At 37.4% G+C, this 25393-nt stretch overlaps 1 protein-coding gene across 4 annotated transcripts; it reads left to right on the forward strand.

Moving 5' to 3' along the window:
- The first annotated feature begins 1320 nt into the window (after positions 1-1320).
- dcp1a (decapping mRNA 1A) lies at positions 1321-24097 on the forward strand. Of its 4 annotated transcripts, XM_077230276.1 has the most exons (10): positions 1321-1517; positions 2435-2475; positions 2580-2707; positions 3668-3734; positions 3811-3949; positions 6993-7082; positions 13641-14048; positions 18527-18580; positions 21762-21947; positions 22875-24097. In XM_077230276.1, exons 1-10 carry the CDS (start codon positions 1383-1385, stop codon positions 22953-22955), a joined length of 1329 nt encoding a protein of 442 aa, XP_077086391.1. In that variant the 5' UTR covers positions 1321-1382; the 3' UTR covers positions 22956-24097. The 4 variants fall into 4 exon arrangements, with proteins under 4 accessions (XP_077086391.1, XP_077086393.1, XP_077086392.1 ...); XM_077230278.1 differs by lacking the exons at positions 21762-21947; positions 22875-24097 and adding an exon at positions 21532-21624 and having other exon boundaries at positions 1345-1517; XM_077230277.1 differs by lacking the exon at positions 18527-18580 and having other exon boundaries at positions 1347-1517.
- The last annotated feature ends 1296 nt before the right edge of the window (positions 24098-25393 follow it).

A 25393-nucleotide genomic window follows, 5' to 3' on the forward strand; every position in this document is an offset into this window, starting at 1 on the left:
TTTAATTTAACTTAGCTTATTTTTTTCTCCTGACCATAGATGACACAAAATCCAACTTTCAAATCAGCACTTTAGATGAATGGCTGCTATTTTTAATTTTGTGTAATTAAGTCCATCAAAACAGTTTTGAGTTTAATTGATCTAATTTTGTGTCTCTGGGAAATAGACAGTGATTTATGACACATAATATTATACTGAATATAATTATACTGAGTATTTTTGTGTCTGCTTGTTAATTAGGGATTTTTGGACACATTCATGTTTTTAGATTTGTGAGTAAAAGTTATAGTTTTTATTTAGAAGAAAAAAGGTTAAATTAAAGCCTTAGGGTAAGTTGAGCCACCAGAATTGGCACAGAAGGCACAGAGTGGCATGTTGTTACTAGTGTTATTATTTTTTAAATGTAATAATTATTGTAGTATAATGGGGTTATTCAGTATTTCCATTCGATTTACATTTCAGACATATTTGCATTCATTAAAACCTACAGATTAATTGAGTGAAATCATCATACCTTGCATTCATAGGGTTGCTATTGTGACATATCTTCAGTTTAAATATTAGCAATTAAATACATAAATATTCAAATGCCTGTGTAAGTCATAATAATTTTCAGTATGTCTAGTTTTGAATTTTCATCTCATAATGATCACTTAGTATATCATAATCAGTGTTGGGTATAATGTATTATTAACTAATATTAATTTACTGTAATTTAATTACATTTCCCTTGAAAAAGTAAAGTAAGGGATAACTCTTACTTTTTCTGTAATTTAATTAGCTACTTATATAATTGCATTAACTACTGTAATTCTATATAGCCTACTGTAATTCAATAGTGGATTTAACATACAAATCTAACGTCTAATGTTAAAATGTATATTTTTAATATAAGCTTCTCCATTTAAATACTTTGGTCAGTTCAAAAATAATTTATTTTTATTTAAAAAATATATTTTTTTTGTTGTTGAAAGAATCAAAAGCAGTTTCATGTCCTTGTCGAGGTTGACATGGGATTTAGAGAATCTAATAACAAGTAATGCAACGGTTGAAGATGTCATACGTATTAATTAATTACTTTTATTTTTGTTGAGTAACTTACTCGACACTTATCATAACTATGATTTAGTATGTCATCATAAAGTTACCAAAGCATTTTTTTTTTTTTTGTCTGGAGAAAATGAGCTTCCATGGATAATTACAGGTTAATTTTAGCATTATTGTAGTTTATACATGCCCGTTTTGGTTTTGGTTTTAACGTGACATTAGTGTTAGTTTGAGCGCGGAACTATGAGCGAACTCTGGCGGAAGCACGTGCATAATAATAGAACTGCAACCGGAAGTGTGCGTCCTAGAATGTGTTCCGTGTAGTCGCATTGAAGATGGAGTGTGTGAATAAAGCGGGGCATCTGATGAGTCTCGCGGCTCTACAACAGTATGATCCCTATATAGTCAAACTGCTGGATGTCACCGGACAGGTCGCGCTCTATACTTTCAACTCCAAAGCAAACGAATGGGTGAGATTTAAAGACGTGTTGCCTTATTAGCAGCGCGTGCGTCATTTAGCCTGCAGTGGCTAATGCTAATAACATCGTCATTAGTCCAGAGTCTCCTGTCTAGTGTCTAATGCATGTTTATATAAATTCATACGACGGAATTTTGCCATCGTATGGGTTTGCTGGAACACAAATGTCATGAATTAGCAATCAACACCTAGATAAACAGATTAATGATCAGCTTATATCTGAAAGTAAAATTAATATCACATTCTGTCTGTCAATAAAGTTCTGCAAATAAAATTGATATCTATGGAAGCCCGTTAACACCACATAAGAAACAAAATCATACTTATGAGAAAAAAGCCTGACTTTCTGTCATAAAATGTATTTTCCATCACTTATGCCATAGATTTGACTGTTTATGTCATTATCATTACTTCGTGTTTTAGAATTTCGACGGTTTTTGTCATGATTTAACAGTTAACGTTAGTATGTAAAATTGATTTTGTTCTCATAATCATGACTTAGTATGGTAAAATGTCGACTTTTCAATCACTCGTGACTTCGCTAGTATGTTTTAATTGTGATGGGTTATGTCATAATCATGACTTAGTATGTTAGAATTATAGGCTTCTGTTTATGTCAATCATGACTTGGACTGTTAGGATTTTGACTTTTTAATCATAATCATGACTCAGTATGTTATTATTTAGATTTTTTTTTATCATAATTATGAATTAATATGTTAAAATCTCAAATTCAATGACTTCGTATGTGATAATTATGCTATTTTTTTATTGTTTGGTAAAAGGATCTTCCAAAGATCTTCACTTCAGTCGTTAGTCATTAGTCACCATCAGATCTGCCGTTCACGTCATTGTGTTATTACTGAATATGAGATCTGTCTGAACACTAACTCCTCTCTCTCACTTCAGGAGAAGACTGAGATTGAAGGCACATTATTTGTTTACGCCAGGTGAGCGTCGACTGACAGGAACTGAAGGTTGTTCTGTTAGTGTCACGTTAATCTGTAGTTCAGTCTGAATGTGTGTGTGTGTGTGTGTGTGTGTTTCTCCGCAGGTCGGCGTCTCCCCATCATGGCTTCACAATTATGAACCGTTTGAGTACAGAAAACTTAGTGGAGCCCATCAATAAAGACTTGGAGTTCCAGCTCCAGGACCCTTTCCTCCTGTACAGGAACGGCAACCGTGAGTCCAGAAACACACACTGTATTCATGAGGAAACCCAGACCAGTCAACATTAACCCTATAAATCCTGCCGTATCATATTTGATGTTATGAATTTCTAAGGCCTCGTGTTGATCAACATGATACTGATAAAACTGTCACACTCAGTCTATCTGATTCCAACGTCAGATTTATACTTAAGACTTTTTTTATCTAGTAAAAGTCTTTTAGTATGATTGTACAAACGTCCTCCTTTAGCTCGTGGTTCACGGTTCACATTTACTTGATTTTTGTCAAGTGAATATAAGAATAATTTTAGTAATATTTCTAGACGAACACTTACTGGACTGAAACAACTTTGGTTTTACTTGATTTTCCATAATTTATAAGAAAAATAAGTAGTATCAAATATGATCATCAAGCTTTTGAGGAAGGTTTATTTGTTTATCTCCCAATCATCGTTGTATTTCATTGCATTATATGTTTTGATCATAAAACTAAGCATTTAAATATTATCTTACAAATACATTATTGGCAGATATAGAGAGACAACTGATATTTATATGCATTTTATGTCAGTATCTGCAGCACTGTTATAAAAATCTCATTGATTCATATAATTATAAATAAAACTGAGCTGTTTTTACTACATATTCTCACCATTTCATACAATATTATGAGCCAAAAAGTGCATATGCAAACTTTTTTTAAAGAAAGTTAGATAAAATTTTCTACATTTTTCTCAGTATTTACAGCGTTAAAACGTTTTTGTTTTTTAAACAAAGAATGAAGCAAACATTAAGACTGTATTCTGCGTAACCATGCACGTATTTGCAACACACATTTTTCCCTGTTTGTGTTTAAATGTCTCCTGAAAGAGCAGTTTTCCTTCATTTCTTTGTGTGTGTGTGTGTGTGTGTGTGTGTGTGTGTGTGTGTGTGTGTGTGTGTGTGTGTGTGTGTGTGTGTGTGTGTGTGTCAGTGGGCATCTACAGTATCTGGTTCTACGATAAGGCTGATTGCCAGCGGATCGCACAGCTCATGCTACAGTAAGTGTCACTCATGAATCAGCATAACTCAGAGTAATGTGTTTATCTGAGCTGTGCCCTGCGTGTGTGTGTGTAGGATCGTGAAGCAGGAGGCGTTTCGAGCGCAGTGTGTGTCTCCCGACAGAGGCTCGAGTGGCAGGACCAACGGCCTGGTTCAGTCCAAACCCACAGATATCCTGGAGCTGCTCAGCAAGGCCAAGGAGGAGTACCAGCGGGTATGAGGACGCGTTACTGTAGCTCACTCGCATTTAAAGCATCTACACCGGCACAAACGCTTACACTCAGTCATTATGTTTTTGTCCTCAACACTGGTCATAACTTGATTTTATCAATAAATAACAATTCAAGCACATTCTTTCAACTTAAATTCAAAGTAAGTAATTTTATGCATTATTCTTGTAACTTTAGTTCAAAATATCTGGTATTTCTGTCGACCTCTTGTGGAAAAATACTAATATAACATGATATTTCATGACTCTTGCCACTAGATGGCGTTATAGCTCTATATCAGTGGTGCTCAACCGTTTCTGTCCATTATCCAGTTCCCTTAGAATTGTGGGCATAATTTACCTTGGTATCAGCTTGTTTTCATCAATGGTATAATTAATACAATTACAATTAATTTGGTTTCTCATGATTAATTTGTCGGTAAAAAAAAAAAATCTTCTAACAGGGATAAAAACATATGAACAATGAAACTATTAATTATTTTTAACCATCTTGAAATTATCAACCAGCGTCTCAAGCTCAGATGTGACGGAGGAATTAATACATTACCAACATGTGATATATAGAATATATTATACAGAATATATTTAACATTATCATAGAAAACAGGGTGTCCGCGGATCCTTAAAAAGCCTTAAAAAGTATTAAATTAGATTCTAAAAATGTAAGGCCATAAAAAGTCTTATTTTTACTTATGAAAGGTCTTAAATTTTCGATGGCAATTTGACTTAGACATAAACTATCCATTTAGCGTACTTTTTTATTTATTATTCGTTCTTTGTGGATTTGCTCGTTCACGTGACATTTCACATTCGCGCCAGCATTACGTCTGTCTCCTGCACGCGAAACAGTAGGAGAGAAGGAGAAGAAAGCTGGTTAATTTCAGTTCAATTGTAAGTTCATTCTTTATGTGTGTAGTGGTGTGCGATGTGTCTATTGTGATATTGTAATAATTGTTTTACTTTAACTATGTACGAGGGCGCACTGCGAGCTGACATCGCATCGTCTCTCATGCTTGCTTTCACTGCGTGATGTTCCCTAATAGACCTATAAAGTTTTTGTATTTTATATATCATATGTTGTTATCATACAATATTACATCAGCAAGAGGGCTGTTTTCCCGTGCACAATAGCAAATATGATATTTATTTTATATAACAGTTAAATTAACATTGTGAGTTACATTTTATAAACAATATTGTTTGTTTTCTCTTTATTTCGCTGACGAGAATTCAAAATGAAACCGTAGCAGAGTCTTAATGCAAAAGACAGCGATGATTTCTTGACTGAAATCCAGCTTTTAAACGAATCATTTTAACGATTCAATGAACAATCACTTGCACTTCCTGAATGAATCAGCCGTTTGAACAAATCGGTTGAATGAATGACTCCCTGAGACAGTGACTTGCCGCCACCTACTAGCGGGTTTAGTTTCACATTGAAAGTACCCTGTAATTAAAATGTTACAATTAGAAATAAGTTCATATTTAAATATTGAATTAAGAATTAAAGAATTGAATATCTCATAGCTTTATTTATGCAATTGTAAATGCAGTGTAAATATATTAATGCCTGTTCTGATGCCGCTTCTGTGTCTCCTCTGCACTGCAAAAATAGATTTTGATTTAATGATTTAATTTAACTGGTAACAGTGGTAACAGTGGTGTTATTATTCTAATATAATTTAATTTGAATGTTAGAATTTAACATAAAAGGTGATGCATACCTCTAAGTAAAAAAAAAAGTCCATAATAGGTGAAAATGCCCCTGGAACTCAATTTAAGGTTGCAAATATTGCCCGTTAATAAAAAAAATTAATTTCTTTCACTGCTGTGAACTGACTACTGCATAGAATATGAAAAATATATACATCTTCGTGAGTCAGCTGTCAACAACAGGCCTAAACCAGCCATGATACCAGTACCAAACACAATCAGTAAAATATCATCTAATTATCAACAAAACGTAGAAAATATTGAAACATATTTTTGTCAATATTGCGCACCCCTAATGTAAGGTATTAATTTTGATTTCTTCAGGTCTTAAAAAGGTCTTAAAAAGCCTTGAATTTGACTTTAAAAAGTGTGCAGATACCCTGAGAAAAGAATTGGTCATATCATTGATCATATAGGGATACACCAGTGTTGCCAGACATATGGTGATTATCATATTTGTACGATAATTTTGACCTCTGTACGATGTACGATCAATAATGAAAAAAATCCCATAATGTACAATAATTAAAAAAAAATCAAAACACTTCAGATGCTGATGTTGGTTGTAATCAGGGCTTCTGTATTCGTGTCTATCTGTGGAGTCTACATCATCATCATGAAGATGAACGTGGTGTTACGCATGTCTCCATCTCTCCTCACATCACGGTCATGAACACATCATCTCTGTATGTTAACCACTGCTTATGTCAGCTGTTTCCGAGCTGAGGTCGATAGTTTAGCAATAAAGTCATTTTCAGGTCGTGTCAAAAAGTTGTTGGTCTATAAATATCTTTATTCTGTACGCTTGACTCGTGTACGATCACTTTCTTCCAAATACGATCATTTTGAGCTTCTGCTACGATAGTTGGACATTTCCAATCTGGCAACACTGGGATACACCGTTATTAACATTGGCTGATGCCGCTAACCGATAAATCTTTGTTTGAAAGCCGAGAACCGATATATTGGGCAATAAATCTAAATCCAGTTTTTTAAATATAATTTTTGCCTTTTTTCTCCAAATCATGTTGAACAGTGCGCATCTGAAGCGTCTCAGCTGGAGGAAACAATACATTATTTATCGGCTTTTATATATCAGACAAATCTTCTTATCGGGCCGATAACTATAACATTAAAAATAAACCGATATCGGCCGATATATCGAGTATCTCTAATATCATATAATAAAGTTCAAACCGATTATCAGCTTGTTTAATCCGAGAGGTTGTCCATCATCAGACTGAAGAAAATGTTTAATGAATAAAGTTAATAATTATGTGTGTGTGTGTGTGTGTGTGTGTGTGTGTGTGTCTAGAGTCAGTCAACAGAGAGAGAGGTTGAGGTGAACTGTGAGTCTGTGCCGTCACAGGAGAAGAGAGACGAGATCACAGCAGCTCAAGAGAAGGTGTTGCTGATCACACTCGTTTACTAATGCCTTTCACACTCGTTTACTGATGTCCTTCACACTCGGTTACTAATTCTCTTCACACTCGTTTACTAATGCTTTCACACTCGTTTACTAATGTCCTTCACACTCGTTTACTAATGCTTTCACACTCGTTTACTAATGTCCTTCACACTCGTTTACTAATGCTTTCACACTCGTTTACTAATGCCTTTCACACTCGTTTACTAATGCCTTTCACACTCGTTTACTAATGTCTTTCACACTCGTTTACTAATGCTTTCACACTCGTTTACTAATGCCTTTCACACTCGTTTACTAATGTCCTTCACACTCGTTTACTGATGCCTTCACACTCGTTTACTAATGCCTTTCACACTCGTTTACTAATGTCCTTCACACTCGTTTACTGATGCCTTTCACACACGTTTACTAATGTCCTTCACACTCGTTTACTGATGCCTTTCACACACGTTTACTAATGTCCTTCACACTCGTTTACTGATGCCTTCACACTCGTTTACTGATGCCTTCACACTCGTTTACTGATGTCCTTCACACTCGTTTACTAATGTTCTTCACACTCGTTTACTGATGCCTTCACACTCGTTTACTGATGCCTTCACACTCGTTTACTGATGCCTTTCACACACGTTTACTAATGTCCTTCACACTCGTTTACTGATGCCTTCACACTCGTTTACTGATGCCTTCACACTCGTTTACTGAGGCCTTTCACACTCGTTTACTGAGGCCTTTCACACTCGTTTACTAATGTCCTTCACACTCGTTTACTGATGTCCTTCACACTCGTTTACTGATGTCCTTCACACTCGTTTACTAATGTCCTTCACACTCGTTTACTGATGTCCTTCACACTCGTTTACTGATGTCCTTCACACTCGTTTACTGATGTCCTTCACACTCGTTTACTGATGTCCTTCACACTCGTTTACTGAGGCCTTTCACACTCATTTACTAATGCCTTTCACACTCGTTTATTAATGTCCTTCACAATCGTTTACTAATGCCTTTCACACTCATTTACTAATGCCTTTCACACTTGTTTACTAATGTCCTTCACACTCTTTACTAATGTCCTTCACACTCGTTTACTGATGCCTTCACACTCGTTTATTAATGCCTTTTACGCCCGTTTACTAATGTCCTTCACTCGTTTATTAATGCCTTTTACGCCCGTTTACTAATGTCCTTCACACTCGTTTACTAATGTCCTTCACACTCGTTTACTAATGTCCTTCACACTCGTTTACTAATGTCCTTCACACTCGTTTACTAATACCTTTCACACTCGTTTACTAATGCCTTTCACACTTGTTTACTAATGTCCTTCACACTTTACAAATGTCCTTCACTCGTTTATTAATGCCTTTTACACCCGTTTACTAATGTCCTTCACACTCGTTTACTAATGTCCTTCACACTCGTTTACTAATGTCCTTCACACTCGTTTACTAATGTCCTTCACACTCGTTTACTAATGTCCTTCACACTCGTTTACTAATGTCCTTCACTCGTTTATTAATGCCTTTCACACTCGTTTACTAATGTCCTTCACACTCGTTTACTAATGTCCTTCACACTCGTTTACTGAGGCCTTTCACACTCGTTTACTAATGTCCTTCACACTCGTTTACTAATGCCTTTCACACTCGTTTACTAATGCCTTTCACACTCGTTTACTAATGTCCTTCACACTTTACTAATGTCCTTCACTCGTTTATTAATGCCTTTTACACTAGTTTATTAATGTCCTTTACACTCGTTTACTGATGCCTTTCACACTCGTTTACTGATGCCCTTCACACTTTACTAATGTCCTTCACTCGTTTATTAATGCCTTTTACGCCCGTTTACTAATGTCCTTCACACTCGTTTACTAATGTCCTTCACACTTTACTAATGTCCTTCACTCGTTTATTAATGCCTTTTACGCCCGTTTACTAATGTCCTTCACACTCGTTTACTAATGTCCTTCACACTCGTTTACTAATGTCCTTCACACTCGTTTACTAATGTCCTTCACACTCGTTTACTAATGTCCTTCACACTCGTTTACTAATGTCCTTCACACTCGTTTACTAATGTCCTTCACACTCGTTTACTAATGTCCTTCACACTCGTTTACTGAGGCCTTTCACACTCGTTTACTAATGTCCTTCACACTCGTTTACTAATGCCTTTCACACTCGTTTACTAATGCCTTTCACACTCGTTTACTAATGTCCTTCACACTTTACTAATGTCCTTCACTCGTTTATTAATGCCTTTTACACTAGTTTATTAATGTCCTTTACACTTGTTTACTGATGCCTTTCACACTCGTTTACTGATGCCCTTCACACTCTTTTACTGATGCCTTCACACTCGTTTACTGATGCCTTCACACTCGTTTACTGATGCCTTCACACTCGTTTACTAATGCCTTTCACACTCGTTTACTGAGGCCTTTCACACTCGTTTACTGAGGCCTTTCACACTCGTTTACTAATGTCCTTCACACTCGTTTACTGATGTCCTTCACACTCGTTTACTGATGCCTTTCACACACGTTTACTGATGTCCTTCACACTCGTTTACTGATGCCTTTCACACTCGTTTACTGATGCCTTCACACTCGTTTACTGAGGCCTTTCACACTCGTTTACTAATGTCCTTCACACTCGTTTACTGATGCCTTTCACACTCGTTTACTAATGTCCTTCACAATCGTTTACTAATGCCTTTCACACTCGTTTACTAATGCCTTTCACACTCGTTTACTAATGTCCTTCACACTCTTTACTAATGTCCTTCACACTTTACTAATGTCCTCCACTCGTTTATTAATGCCTTTTACGCCCGTTTACTAATGTCCTTCACACTCGTTTACTAATGTCCTTCACACTCGTTTACTAATACCTTTCACACTTGTTTACTAATGTCCTTCACACTTTACTAATGTCCTTCACTCGTTTATTAATGCCTTTTACACCCGTTTACTAATGTCCTTCACACTCGTTTACTAATGTCCTTCACACTCGTTTACTAATGTCCTTCACACTCGTTTACTGAGGCCTTTCACACTCGTTTACTGATGCCTTCACACTCGTTTACTGATGTCCTTCACACTCGTTTACTGAGGCCTTTCACACTCGTTTACTAATGTCTTTCACACTCGTTTACTAATGTCCTTCACACTCGTTTACTGAGGCCTTTCACACTCGTTTACTGAGGCCTTTCACACTCGTTTACTAATGTCCTTCACACTCGTTTACTAATGCCTTTCACACTCGTTTACTAATGCCTTTCACACTCGTTTACTAATGTCCTTCACACTTTACTAATGTCCTTCACTCGTTTAATAATGCCTTTTACACTAGTTTATTAATGTCCTTTACACTTGTTTACTGATGCCTTTCACACTCATTTACTGATGCCCTTCACACTCGTTTACTAATGCCTTTTACACTCGTTTACTGATGCCCTTCACACTCGTTTACTAATGCCTTTTACACTCGTTTACTGATGCCCTTCACACTCGTTTACTGAGGCCTTTTACACTCGTTTACTGATGCCCTTCACACTCGTTTACTGATGCCCTTCACACTCGTTTACTGAGGCCTTTCACACTCGTTTACTAATGTCCTTCACACTCGTTTACTGAGGCCTTTCACACTCGTTTACTAATGTCCTTCCACACTCGTTTACTAATGCCTTTCACACTCGTTTACTAATGCCTTTCACACTCGTTTACTGAGGCCTTTCACACTCGTTTACTGAGGCCTTTCACACTCGTTTACTGAGGCCTTTCACACTCGTTTACTGAGGCCTTTCACACTCGTTTACTGAGGCCTTTCACACTCGTTTACTGAGGCCTTTCACACTCGTTTACTGAGGCCTTTCACACTCGTTTACTGAGGCCTTTCACACTCGTTTACTGAGGCCTTTCACACTAGTTTACAAATGTCCTTCACACTTTACTAATGTCCTTCACTCGTTTATTAATGTCCTTCACACTCGTTTACTAATGTCCTTCACACTCGTTTACTAATGTCCTTCACACTCGTTTACTAATGTCCTTCACACTCGTTTACTAATGTCCTTCACAATCGTTTACTAATGACTTTCACACTCATTTACTAATGCCTTTCACACTCATTTACTAATGCCTTTCACACTCGTTTACTAACGTCCTTCACACTTTACTAATGTCCTTCACACTCGTTTATTAATGCCTTTTACACCCGTTAACTAATGTCCTTCACACTGGTTTACTAATGTCCTTCACACTCGTTTACTAATGTCCTTCACACTCGTTTACTAATGTCCTTCACACTCGTTTACTAATGTCCTTCACACTCGTTTACTAATGCCTTTCACACTCGTTTACTAATGTCCTTCACACTCGTTTACTGATGCTTTCACACTCGTTTACTGATGCCTTCACACTCGTTTACTGATGCCTTTCACACTCGTTTACTGATGCCTTTTACACTCGTTTACCGATGCCTTTCACACTCGTTTACCGATGCCTTCACACTCGTTTACAAATGTCCTTCACACTCGTTTACAAATGTCCTTCACACTCGTTTACTAATGTCCTTCACACTCGTTTACTAATGCCTTCACACTCGTTTACTAATGCCTTCACACTCGTTTACTAATGTCCTTCACACTCGTTTACTAATACCTTTCACACTTGTTTACTAATGTCCTTCACACTTTACTAATGTCCTTCACTCGTTTATTAATGCCTTTTACACCCGTTTACTAATGTCCTTCACACTCGTTTACTAATGTCCTTCACACTCGTTTACTAATGTCCTTCACACTCGTTTACTGAGGCCTTTCACACTCGTTTACTGATGCCTTCACACTCGTTTACTGATGTCCTTCACACTCGTTTACTGAGGCCTTTCACACTCGTTTACTAATGTCTTTCACACTCGTTTACTAATGTCCTTCACACTCGTTTACTGAGGCCTTTCACACTCGTTTACTGAGGCCTTTCACACTCGTTTACTAATGTCCTTCACACTCGTTTACTAATGCCTTTCACACTCGTTTACTAATGCCTTTCACACTCGTTTACTAATGTCCTTCACACTTTACTAATGTCCTTCACTCGTTTAATAATGCCTTTTACACTAGTTTATTAATGTCCTTTACACTTGTTTACTGATGCCTTTCACACTCATTTACTGATGCCCTTCACACTCGTTTACTAATGCCTTTTACACTCGTTTACTGATGCCCTTCACACTCGTTTACTAATGCCTTTTACACTCGTTTACTGATGCCCTTCACACTCGTTTACTGAGGCCTTTTACACTCGTTTACTGATGCCCTTCACACTCGTTTACTGATGCCCTTCACACTCGTTTACTGAGGCCTTTCACACTCGTTTACTAATGTCCTTCACACTCGTTTACTGAGGCCTTTCACACTCGTTTACTAATGTCCTTCCACACTCGTTTACTAATGCCTTTCACACTCGTTTACTAATGCCTTTCACACTCGTTTACTGAGGCCTTTCACACTCGTTTACTGAGGCCTTTCACACTCGTTTACTGAGGCCTTTCACACTCGTTTACTGAGGCCTTTCACACTCGTTTACTGAGGCCTTTCACACTCGTTTACTGAGGCCTTTCACACTCGTTTACTGAGGCCTTTCACACTCGTTTACTGAGGCCTTTCACACTCGTTTACTGAGGCCTTTCACACTAGTTTACAAATGTCCTTCACACTTTACTAATGTCCTTCACTCGTTTATTAATGTCCTTCACACTCGTTTACTAATGTCCTTCACACTCGTTTACTAATGTCCTTCACACTCGTTTACTAATGTCCTTCACACTCGTTTACTAATGTCCTTCACAATCGTTTACTAATGACTTTCACACTCATTTACTAATGCCTTTCACACTCATTTACTAATGCCTTTCACACTCGTTTACTAACGTCCTTCACACTTTACTAATGTCCTTCACACTCGTTTATTAATGCCTTTTACACCCGTTAACTAATGTCCTTCACACTGGTTTACTAATGTCCTTCACACTCGTTTACTAATGTCCTTCACACTCGTTTACTAATGTCCTTCACACTCGTTTACTAATGTCCTTCACACTCGTTTACTAATGCCTTTCACACTCGTTTACTAATGTCCTTCACACTCGTTTACTGATGCTTTCACACTCGTTTACTGATGCCTTCACACTCGTTTACTGATGCCTTTCACACTCGTTTACTGATGCCTTTTACACTCGTTTACCGATGCCTTTCACACTCGTTTACCGATGCCTTCACACTCGTTTACAAATGTCCTTCACACTCGTTTACAAATGTCCTTCACACTCGTTTACTAATGTCCTTCACACTCGTTTACTAATGCCTTCACACTCGTTTACTAATGCCTTCACACTCGTTTACTAATGTCCTTCACACTCGTTTACTAATGTCCTTACAATTGAAATATTGTTGATTGCCATGATTATAGCCATTGCTGCTGATATGAATAAATCTAACGATGTGTTTTCTGTCCCTCCTCCACAGTCGAGTCACTCAGTGGTGAAGCAGATCACAGTGGAAGAGCTTTTCGGCAGCTCGTTCCCCAAAGACCCGTCCCAGTCCCAGTCCACAGCGTACGGACCTGCTCTGCTGTCCTGTGAGCCGGGCGACCCGGCGCTGGTCTCGCTGTTCCAGCCCCGAGACTCGAGAACGAGTGCTTCACACACGCAGGAGAGCGGCGGTGCGTCGGGGCGTCGAGGTTCGGCCGGTCCTCTAACTCCTGCGTATATGAGTCCTCTCACAGAGGCTCATGGGATAGCGGTTCCCCTGCCTGGGTTCAGGCCCGGCCCGCTCGTCACGCCACAGAGCTTCAGAGAGACCGGCTGCAAAGCTACTGGGGCTTTTACAGGAAAGAGTCCAGCTCACGGGAACACGCCCAGCAATGCCTTCATGGTATGGCACTATTCTTTTATTCTTTTTTAAGCAGAAATGGCAGATGCAGTTATTTAGATGCTCTCTATTTCAAAGTTTGCGTTCTCGAGCCATCAAACATCCTCGTCGTGCAATTGAACGGCCAGAATACATTGAAAGTTTTCTGTTTTCAGTTAAAATCTTTGCGAATTAATCAAAAACTATAACAATACTCAGGGGTGCACATAACTTTTTCTTATTCAGGTGAGTACCAGGAGATGGTGTTTGGTACTTGCCCCATGTGGCGTGGTCTTAATAAGTGCAGTCTTCTTCCCTGTCCTCAGTGTAGAAGCTGTCAATCACAGCTGTCAATCGTGACGTCACATTCCCGTTTTTTTTAGCATATAACTAACTAAATACCAAACTTAGAACACTTAAATTTACGTCAGTGTGAAAAAAAAAATACCTAAAATGACAGAAAAGTGTAATTTGATGTGTTTAGTTTCAATCGCGTTCTTCAGACTTCATTGGGAGGATTTTGAACAACTCACTGTAGCTGTGTCAGCTGGGATGCGATTTGTCAGTCATAGATAGTCGATCTCTGAATGCAACTTAACAGGGAAGAGAGTAAAGATGGAAACATCCTAAAGCTTAGTTCCATATAAATTCACGGATAATTTGTTGTTTCGTCGTAAGTGAAAAACAATATTGACCTTGTATTTGGAAAAGGATCCTCGTATAAGAAACAATACTAAAATTCAGAGTCAGTTCATTCGCAATCGGAGATCGACTATTTTTGACTGACAAAATCCCGGCGGACACAGCTACAGTGAGTTGTTCAAAATCTTTATTTTTAGTAAACTCTGTGTCCACAAAGAATGTTGTCAGTGCTGGAGTTCATGTATAGAGCCCCTGCTGATACTTCGAGCAAAGTTTCATGTTGTGTCGAGCCTTCGTAGTGTTTTAAAAAAAGCGATTTTTGATGCTATCATATATGTGCCTGTATTCAAAAGGCAATTTGACCGAAAAGAAAATACGGTCAAACTCTAAAGTGGCGTTTCCATTCTAATTATGCTTTTAAACGAAAGTTTGCATCGGGTAGATTAACAAAAAGACCCTAGGTTGCATTTTGGCGACAGTAACCCTTTAAGTAAACAAAGGCGCGTAGTAACTAGGGCTGTAACGATGCACCAAACCCACGATTCGGTTCGTATCACGATCGCGATTCTATCCCGGGGCGGGGCTTGAGGTGAAAAAAAAGAGATTTTGAGAGAAAAAAAATATACCGGTATTTTTATTAAATAACATTTTGAAAAACCTGTATAATCAGAACACCAAAAAACAATAATAAATAATAATAATAATTAAACTAAAGTAGGCAGTGTAGGCTGCAGCTTTTGGGTTGTTTTCTGTGCTCTAACTATATTGATTTCGGGATGGTGCCGTAGGATATGCATCTGCATGTTGGATGTGTTGCCGGTCAATTGCGGAAGCTTATTAAAACACTTACGGCAAATCGTGTGGGTCTTGTAGACTACATGATTGCCATCCTTGTTCTCCACCGTGTAGCCGACATGTTGCCATACTGCTGACTGAAATGTATTGGGAGGGTCCGCAATCTCTGGGTTGTTTTCCATGCTTCTTCACGTTCTTCAACTAGCTCACGTCACATGGAAAGGTAGTCACGACTCGCATGATATGTAACATGTAAAAAGACGCTTACAAGTTAATTTTTTTTAAATAGTTGGTTGGGATGAGTCACTGAGTATTTAATTATAGAATATCAAATAGGTTGTGCGATTATTGTCTAAAAAAATCTCCATGTTTTCGGTGCTGATGCGGTGGTGACGCGTTCATGTAACATAAGGGTGGCACTGCCAATAAAGCACATAAAAGCTGACACAAAGAACTGGCTAAAGTAATGATTATGAATGTCAAATATAGCAAGGAGACATTTTAATAGTTTATTAATACTGTGTTTTCTGTCAGTGTCGGCTGCAAAGAAGTTGCGATGCTGACTCGCGATCTTCGCAGTGAACGCGCCAGATAAATGCACTTTTTATACGGATTACAGCAGAGAGCAGTCTGTTTTCTTTCGTTCTGAATTGTTCTGTTTAAAAGTAGACATTTCAGTATAGATATATTTCTCAGGTCTATAGGCTTATACACTGGGTTTCGATTCATATGAGACGAGCTCCAGTTCACGCGCCGGCACCTCCATGTCGTGATTATCTGTCTGCTATATTTACTTCTTATTTATTAAATCCAGGTAATTGGTTGATGAAACATTTATTAAAATTGAGATACAATTAATACAAAACGAAATTAATTATAAAGAAAGTCTTTGTGCTTTCTGTTTGAGGTCTCTGAAAGTTTTAGTGCCGCTTCCAGAGAACTTTCACGGCATTGTTTTTTCCTCTTAAATGCGAACACGAAAAATAAAACAAAATTAATATTTTATGTTCTGGGGAGAGCCAACCCTTCGTCCGGTGGGAAGCCTAGTATTACTTTTGGTTTGTACAGTGTAATTTACAGAATTATAAAAAATCTATTTATTTTTTTTGCCACCTAAAAATTAAAGGTGTTTTGTGTCGCGTCCGTGTACGCGTGTGTATTTCCCTCATATTAAATATAAAATGCATGTGTAGACTTATATTTTTCTAATGTCTGGACACGTACTGGACTTTATTAAGGGAGTAGGCTATGGATATATAAACAGAAGTGTCAATATATTGGTATTAAATGCATTTTCTGAGAATTTATATTTCAAGTTTTGGCTGCAAATTTCACGTCCATAACGCTGAAATCGCCAAATTTTAAATAATTTACCCTCAACTACTTTTGTGGTGTAGGTCTATGTATTTTATAATGTTAACTTCAACTTATACTAATAGTAATTTAAAGATGTGGTAGCATTGGATCTGGACGGGAAGGATAACTCTGGGAGGTGGAAGGAGTGTGTCGCGATTCTGCCTTCTCACATCGCGATATAGGATCGTGGACCTGAGTATCGCGATTTCGATTTTATATCGCGTATCGTTACAGCCCTAGTAGTAACACAAGTGGCAATACGCATTCCTGATTCTTGTCGCGCATGCGTACCTGCGTACCAGTTATGTGCACCCCTGACAATAACTGTATTCTAGAGCTGCTGTAAAGCCAAAACAATCTTACTTTAATTTCCTATTATCACTGTAAAGCTGCTTTGAAATGATCTATATTGTTAAAAGCGCTGTATAAATAAAGGTGACTTGACTCTCTAGAGCTGCATGATTATTCGTTAAAAAATGGCGATCTGGATTCAAACACCAACGCGATCCAACTCCTGAATTACAGCGATTCTGACTCTTAAACCTTTGATAAGACGGAAACTAGAGAGAGAGAGAGCAGGGGTCATGTATAGATATGAAACAACTTCAGTTTTCTCAACCACACTGCATCATAATCTCTCTTACAATCATTCAAATTATCATTACTTTGACCTGTCATAATTATGACTTGCGGCCAAAATGGGCTTGCATACTAAAAAAAGCCAAAATGGGATTTAAAAAAAGTTATTTCTTATAAGATAAACCATTAAGAAAAAGTAGTTCATTAAAGGGGTCATGAACTGCATTTTATAAACGATTTATAATGTTCTATGAGGTCCACTTATAATATTATCAACATATTTTACATTAAAAACATCTTAATTTGGAAGTAAAGAGCTGTTTTTTGACCCTCTCTTTTGAACGGCATGTCAGTGTCTCATTCAAGACTTGGTTCTTCACTTGTGTAACAGTATATTGCATCCGTGCATTAGCTCTTAAAGGGACAGCAGCCCAATAAACCTGCTGCTGTCGTCATGCTAATCAAAGAACAAAAGACAAAAAGAATCACTCGCTGCTCTTGTAACTTTTTCTGTACTGATTTCATACATTTAAAAAGTTTTGTAAAAAAAAAAGAATGTGCATTGTACATAAAATGCATTTTATTTTAATTTGATTGCTCAGGATACCTTCAAAGCAGCTGCTAAAGATACGGATAACTGAGGTCCATCACATATGCAGATTTATATCTGATATGAAGTCTTTTATTTTTATTCTCACTGACATTCAGATATTAACATTTAATAAAATGCCAACGATAAAACTAACTAGCTAGGTTAGCTTAAAAGACCAAAGACATCAGTTCAGACTACCGGTAAAGGTTATAGTAACTTGGCAATAACAGACATTTACGTACTTATTAGTTTGGTTTAATTGCATTATTAAGTGAGGTTCAATATATAAAATATTTATAGTATTATATATTAGCAGTTTTGCATCATATTAAGGTTTCATTTTTCTTCATTTTGACGTACAGCAATGGCAAATGGAGGAAAAATATCAAAATAATCAACACAAGCCGGTAACAATAAAAGGTTGTCGACAGGAACTTATCATAATGAATAACAAACTAAATAACGCTTTGAAATGTGTCTTGTTTTGCACAAGGAAAGCTTGTACAATCTAAACAGTCTCTTCCTCTCTTTGGCACAGAGTAAAGAGGTGAATGCCTTTACACCGCCCCCGGCTCTGGTCAAACCCGTTCCAGTAAGTGCACTCCTTAAAACACTGACAAGATTTGAGATATATATATATATATATATATATATATATATATATATATATATATATATATATATATATATATATATATATATATCGGTGCCCTACAAAACAAAAAGGCAATAACTGCATTTACAGTCAAAAATTTGTTATTATCATTTCATGACATTCAAGGCATCCTTTATGTGAATAAAAGAATAAGCTAATATAAAGTAACAAAACAGCCACATGTCCAATAATCTCCCTACAACTACATAGGCTGGATGACAGGATAACTTTAAAGTCATTTTACTCAGTTCTGCACTCTGCGTAGTTACTGCCTTTTTGCTTTGTAGGGCAGTATATATATATATTTGGTGGCAGTATATTGACATGACTAATGTGATACCTGAGATTCTGTGATCGTGAACAATGCTTTGTTGTTGTAACCTCTGTCTAGGGCAGAGGATCGAGTTTAATACTTTTTAAGCACCGACTGAATTGCCTTGATACCATCGAGTATCAAAAAATGTCTTGTTCGGTACCAAATTTCGATTCTTAGGGGTTTGCTTCACAGATGTGAGAAATCGGCATATAGAAAGCTTGAAGTGTCTACTTATAAACAAACCAATTAGAATCGAAAGCAAATACTGGTAACACTTTATTTTACACTGTCCTTGTTACACACGTTACATGTACTTACGATAGTAATAACAGAAATAATGCACAATTACAGGTCCTTCTCAAAAAATTAGCATATTGTGATAAAGTTCATTATTTTCCATAATGTAATGATAAAAATTTAACTTTCATATATTTTAGATTCATTGCACACCAACTGAAATATTTCAGGTCTTTTATTGTTTTAATACTGATGATTTTGGCATACAGCTCATGAAAACCCCAAATTCTCTAAACGAGCTATTAACCTAATCATCTGAATCAACTAATTAACTCTAAACACCTGCAAAAGATTCCTGAGGCTTTTAAAAACTCCCAGCCTGTTTCTTTACTCAAAACTGCAATCATGGGTAAGACTGCCGACCTGACTGCTGTCCAGAAGGCCATCATTGACACCCTCAAGCAAGAGGGTAAGACACAGAAAGACATTTCTGAACAAATAGGCTGTTCCCAGAGTGCTGTATCAAGGCTCCTCAGTGGGAAGTCTGTAGGAAGGAAAAAGTGTGGCAAAAAACGCTGCACAACGAGAAGAGGTGACCGGACCCTGAGGAAGATTGTGGAGAAGGACCGATTCCAGACCTTGGGGAACCTGCGGAAGCAGTGGACTGAGTCTGGAGTAGAAACATCCAGAGCCACCGTGCACAGGCGTGTGCAGGAAATGGGCTACAGGTGCCGCATTCCCCAGGTCAAGCCACTTTTGAACCAGAAACAGCGGCAGAAGCGCCTGACCTGGGCTACAGAGAAGCAGCAAGAGCTTAAGGCCGCTATCGAAGCATCCTGGGCCTCCATAACACCTCAGCAGTGCCACAGGCTGATTGCCTCCATGCCACGCCGCATTGAAGCAGTCATTTCTGCAAAAGGATTCCCGACCAAGTATTGAGTGCATAACTGAACATAATTATTTGAAGGTTGACTTTTTTTGTATTAAAAACACTTATTTTATTGGTCGGATGAAATATGCTAATTTTTTGAGATAGGAATTTGGGGTTTTCATGAGCTGTATGCCAAAATCATCAGTATTAAAACAATAAAAGACCTGAAATATTTCAGTTGGTGTGCAATGAATCTAAAATATATGAAAGTTTAATTTTTATCATTACATTATGGAAAATAATGAACTTTATCACAATATGCTAATTTTTTGAGAAGGACCTGTACATGCAACTAACTCTCAACCAAACCCTAATCCTATCCTAACCTTATAGTAAGTACGTGTAGTTAATTAATATTACTCGGTAATTAAATGTATAATTACACTGTACAACTGTCCAAATGAAAGTTGGGTTTCTCTCTATAGGCACGTGTTCACTTTACTGCCGAGGTGACGAGTCCGCAACATCAACTTCATCTTTACAGCTAACACTCCGAAAACACTAGTTCATTAATAAACAATTAAAATGTTTCCTTGCTATTTTTTCTTGACACATTCATAATCATTAGGCTACATTGGCCAGTGCTTTATGCATGCGCTTGTATCCCAGTCTGTAAAAAATGTCAACAAACTGAAAAAATAAAACCAACGTTTTTTTTTAGCTCATGTAATCGTTAAAAGGTATTTCATAAAATTGGTATCGGAAAAAAGTATCGTTCGATAACTCCGGTATGGAAGTCAAGATATCGGTATGGAAACCCAGCCCTGTCTCTGACTCACGGCCGCTCATTAAGAATATTTCAGTAGTCCTAATTCATTCACATTAGAACGAGGTTAAAGGCCCTGATAGACTTCAAGTGAAATCAAAGGACAAAACAAAGTTCGTTTAGAGTTCGAAACGACTTCAAACTGCCATTGGTCCGTAGCAATGACATCAGAGGTGGGTGTGGCTCTGAGGCTCCGCCTTTTTCTCAATTTCTTCTCTCTCTCTCTCCCATGCGTTCATGCATTGCTCAAGGTTGAAACCTTTATTTATTGTTTTAAACAACATTTTTAAAAGTTTCAATGAGTGTTTTTCAAAGCAGACATTCGTTTGTGTTTTCAAATATTCCCAGAGCCGCAAGTATCAATGTCAGGTGTTTAAATGTATGGGTTTTTAATTGATTGATGCTTGATTCAAATGTGAACTTTATGGGTTGTGTTTTGTAATAAAGGTGTTTTAAAAATCTCTCTCTGTCGTAAAAAATTAAGTTTTAGTTGAATAACATCGGTTAATGGAAACGCCCGTCATTTCGCAATAGTTTATCGGCATTTAGAAAATATCGGAAAAGTTTTGCCCAAATCTGTGATGGAAACGTGGCTAATGAAACCAAATGTTTTTTGTGACCCTCTGGATCATGTGAAGGCGGGGCCAGTCGTCCAGGGGGAGGAGTCTTCACTGATACGCTCTCCTAGTGTGTTTTAATTCAATTAATTTGGTGTTGTAAAGGTGAATGGTGTGAAAATGTAATAATTTTTTCTTATTGAAAATAATGTTTGGTGGGATTTTTTTATTGATTGATGCTTGATTTAATTGTATGGGTTCTGTATTGTAATAAAGCTTTCTCTCTCTCTCTCTCTCTCTCTCATGTGAAGGCGGGGCCAAACGTCCAGGGGGAGGAGTCTTCACTGCTACTGTCTCCTAGTGTATTTCAGCATTTCATCACCAAGACACCAGATCCACCCAGAAACCCTGCGTCCCCGACGCCCCCCCCCACAGACCTTCCCTCGGCCCATTACAACCGCACCCAGCTTCAGGACACACTCATACATCTCATCAAGGTACAAACGCAGAGACCGCCAGTGCACATGCAGCAATTATATTGTTCACATAATTTAGATATAATTTGTTTTCTAAAATTACTTTCAATAGTTAGAATTTAAGTTGTTTATTTATAGTTATACTTTATTTATTTATTATAAGTTGGATTGATTCAAGTCCTTTGTGACAAGAATAAACATTTATCTGAGCATGCATAATGTCCGTGCTTGCTTGCATGATCTACGAATCTGACGCGAAGTCCGTATTTGCGCATAAACTTGATCCAATCCTTCAAAATAAAGGTACTGCAACTTATAATGAATAAAGTATAAATGTATAAATAAGAATCAAAACTTAAAGAGATAGTTCACCCAAAAATGTAAATTCTGTCAGTATTTACTCTCCCTCATGTTGTCCAACCCCGTAAGACCTTCGTTCATCTTCTAAACACGAATTAAGATATTTGTGATTAAATCTGAGAGCTGGATCACTCCTCCATAGGCTTCTAAGGGATTGAAACTTGTTCCCCGAAAAGTTATTAAAGACATCGTTAAAATAGTCCAAGTGACTACAGTGGCTCAATCTTAAGTTTATCAAGCGACGAGAATACTTTTTGTGCGCAAAAACAAACAAAAATAACGACTTTATTTCAACTATTGATTTCCTTCTCTGTGGGCGTCGAGTGAGTTCACTAGTGTAACAGCGCAGCGCTTCTGTGTTGTACGTCACATGCATCACACACATGAAAATAACTTTTCTGGGCCGGCAAGTTTCATTACTGAGTAATTACTTGGGTGAACTATCCCTTTAAATTCTAAATTATTAAAGTGATTTTAGAAATCAAACAAATTTTATATGAACAATACAATGGCAGCATTTACAGTCAGTGCAAGTTTTGTGTGTCGCTTCATAGTCTTCACTTGTTTGTGTTCGTTTGTTTTTTCTAGAATGACGCACATTTCCTCAGTGCAATCCACGAGGCGTACGTACAGAGCATCTCTAAAGGCCTCAACAACATCAAGTTATAGCCACAGTCTCGAACATCACGAGCCGTCTCAGATTCAGTGTGAAGCTTGACTACACACACACACACACATATAGACTGACACACTGATTCTTAATAACCCATCGAGACTCCTAACAAACGTGATGTTTCCTGCTGGAATCCTGATTTATCCCTATCTGCCCATCATTACTTCAACCAGCACAATTATGTTCAGGGACTTGTGCAATAAGAAGCATTGGAAGATTGCTTTTCATTTACGACGTATGGATATGATACAGTATCCCAGTCTCAGTGGTGTGTTACTGTTAAACCAGTATGTTTGATAAGCACTGAGTGTTACATTGAAATTCCCAGCAGATTTGGATTTGAAGACATCAAGAGTAGGATGTGCACTTATTCCCCATTTTCTTACGAACTCGCTTGTTTAATTTGGGCCTGAAAATCACAAGTGCATACATTAAAGATTAGTAGAGCTAAACATAACGCGTTCTGTGGAGCCATGTATTGCTTTTTTAAATTGCAGACCGTAATATGAAATATTAAGTGGTTTGTTTAAAGTCAGATGTGTCAAATCAACATTTCTGTGTTATCAGCTAGTGTAAGACGTCATTCTGATGATGGTTTCTGTGTCAACAGCAGAAGAATTGACCAGATCACTTAACGGGTGCATTCAATTTCATCAGTAAATGAAATTGTTCCTGCGCACTAACTGGTTTGTTTACTTGACAGGAATTGTACTTTTTCTTTTATTTGCACAAGGCTTATTGTGTTTACACTTAAAAAATAGGAATTTCATTAACATTTTTTTGTACAGTTTGCTTCTGATTATAATAGAGAATTTTAAAACCTCAGCACAAATGAAAGTTGATCAAGTATTGCAGCAAGTCTTTACTCAAATCACACGCAATGAACTCTCACACGCATCAGGATTCTGTTACAATGGTTTGTGTTTTCAGTTGATGTGCAAATAAACTATTGCCATCATTTAGGTCATTGTTTGTATTGTATTGCAGTGATATTTTTCAAGAAAATCGTGTTCCATGGGTTGCCTGTCATAAGCGTGTTCAGATCCATTTTGCTAATTTTGAGATCTGTGACATTTTTGTGATGTATTGATGCGAGTACATGCTTTCCGTTACCAGATTAAACTATGCTATAATCTTTTCAGTGTTTACGATAGTCACTCCTCTAATATAATGTCTGATGATTTCCCATATCAAGTTGCTCATTTGTCCAGTGCTTCACAACCCTGTTCTCGGAGATAAAACACACATTTTACCAGATTCATTTTAGGTCATTTAAGTGTGTGCTAATGTGCCGAAGAGTTGAGTCCGATATGCTTGAAAAGGAGGAGTGTTGATGTGCCTTCAGAAACAGAATTGAAAAATGCTGAGGTCGTGATCATTTAATGTTTAATAGTAAAACATGAGACGGGGCAATGCATGTATTTCAGCCAAACAGAGGCAACAGAAGAGCATCTGCTTCTTCATTCTAAAGAATATGAAAATTAAATCATAAATTTAATAAGTCAGGGGTAGTTAGTTATTGTGCCGTATATCTGAGTGAAATGTTTGTAGAACAAGAACAAATGTAGGGCGGGGCTTAATGTTGATTGAATGGTTGTAGTTTGCTATTGGTCGATCTCTTGTGAGTGACAGGTTGCCCCGCCCTCACGCCAGTAAACACATCATCAGAGAAGATTGAGGCTAATGAATAAAAAAAAATTATGATGTACATGAATAAATCATTTGTTCTAAATACTGCAATATTCCATAAAGTTTAAAAGGTCTATTCACACCAAGGGCGATAAAGATATATTTCTAAAAATCGTTCTCGATATTAAAGAATAGCAGAGTTGACACCACGGATTTTATCCAGATGAACGATAAAAACATTGACAGCCAATCAAAATCCATTCTGGTGTAACGAGCTCGTGCATTTAAAGCTACAGACGAGCGCGCGCTTAGAATAAACAGAACCATGCTAATAGTTACCGTTCTTGGTGTGAACGAGCCTAGGAGTTAAAGGGATAGTTCACCAAAAAATGAAAATAGGCCATGATGTACTCACCCTGAATCATCCCAGGTGTATATGACTTTCTTCTTTCAGACAAATACAATCAGAGTTATATTAAAAAAACGTCCTGGCTCTTCAAAGCTTTATAATGGGAGTCGATGTATATATTTTTGTGGAAGTCCACCAAAGCCTATCCATCCGTGATTAAAGCGCTCGACACGCTCCGGGAAAGGCTTTCTGAAGCGATGCGTTCGTGTAAGAAAAATATCCATTACAACTAAAAGTCGACTAGATCCGTGTCGAGCACTTTAATCACGGATGGATAGGCTTTGGTGGACTTCCACAAAAATGTATTTATTTACTCCCATTATAAAGCGTTGTAGAGCCAGGACATTTTTAATATAACCCTGATTGTATTCGTCTGAAAGAAGAAAGTCTTATACA

This window comes from Siphateles boraxobius, unplaced genomic scaffold (genome assembly GCF_051911475.1).
Source record: "Siphateles boraxobius isolate OS27281-9 unplaced genomic scaffold, OSU_SipBor_1 141, whole genome shotgun sequence".
In the NCBI taxonomy this organism is placed as follows: domain Eukaryota; kingdom Metazoa; phylum Chordata; class Actinopteri; order Cypriniformes; family Leuciscidae; genus Siphateles; species Siphateles boraxobius.

Coding starts and splice junctions, on each gene's coding strand:
- dcp1a (XM_077230276.1), top strand. CDS start 1,383: ATGGAGTGTGTGAATAAAGCGGGGCATCTGATGAGTCTCGCGGCTCTA. Junction 7,083..13,640: donor TCACAGCAGCTCAAGAGAAG/GTGTTGCTGATC, acceptor CCTCCTCCACAG/TCGAGTCACTCAGTGGTGAA. Junction 14,049..18,526: donor CGCCCAGCAATGCCTTCATG/GTATGGCACTAT, acceptor TCTTTGGCACAG/AGTAAAGAGGTGAATGCCTT.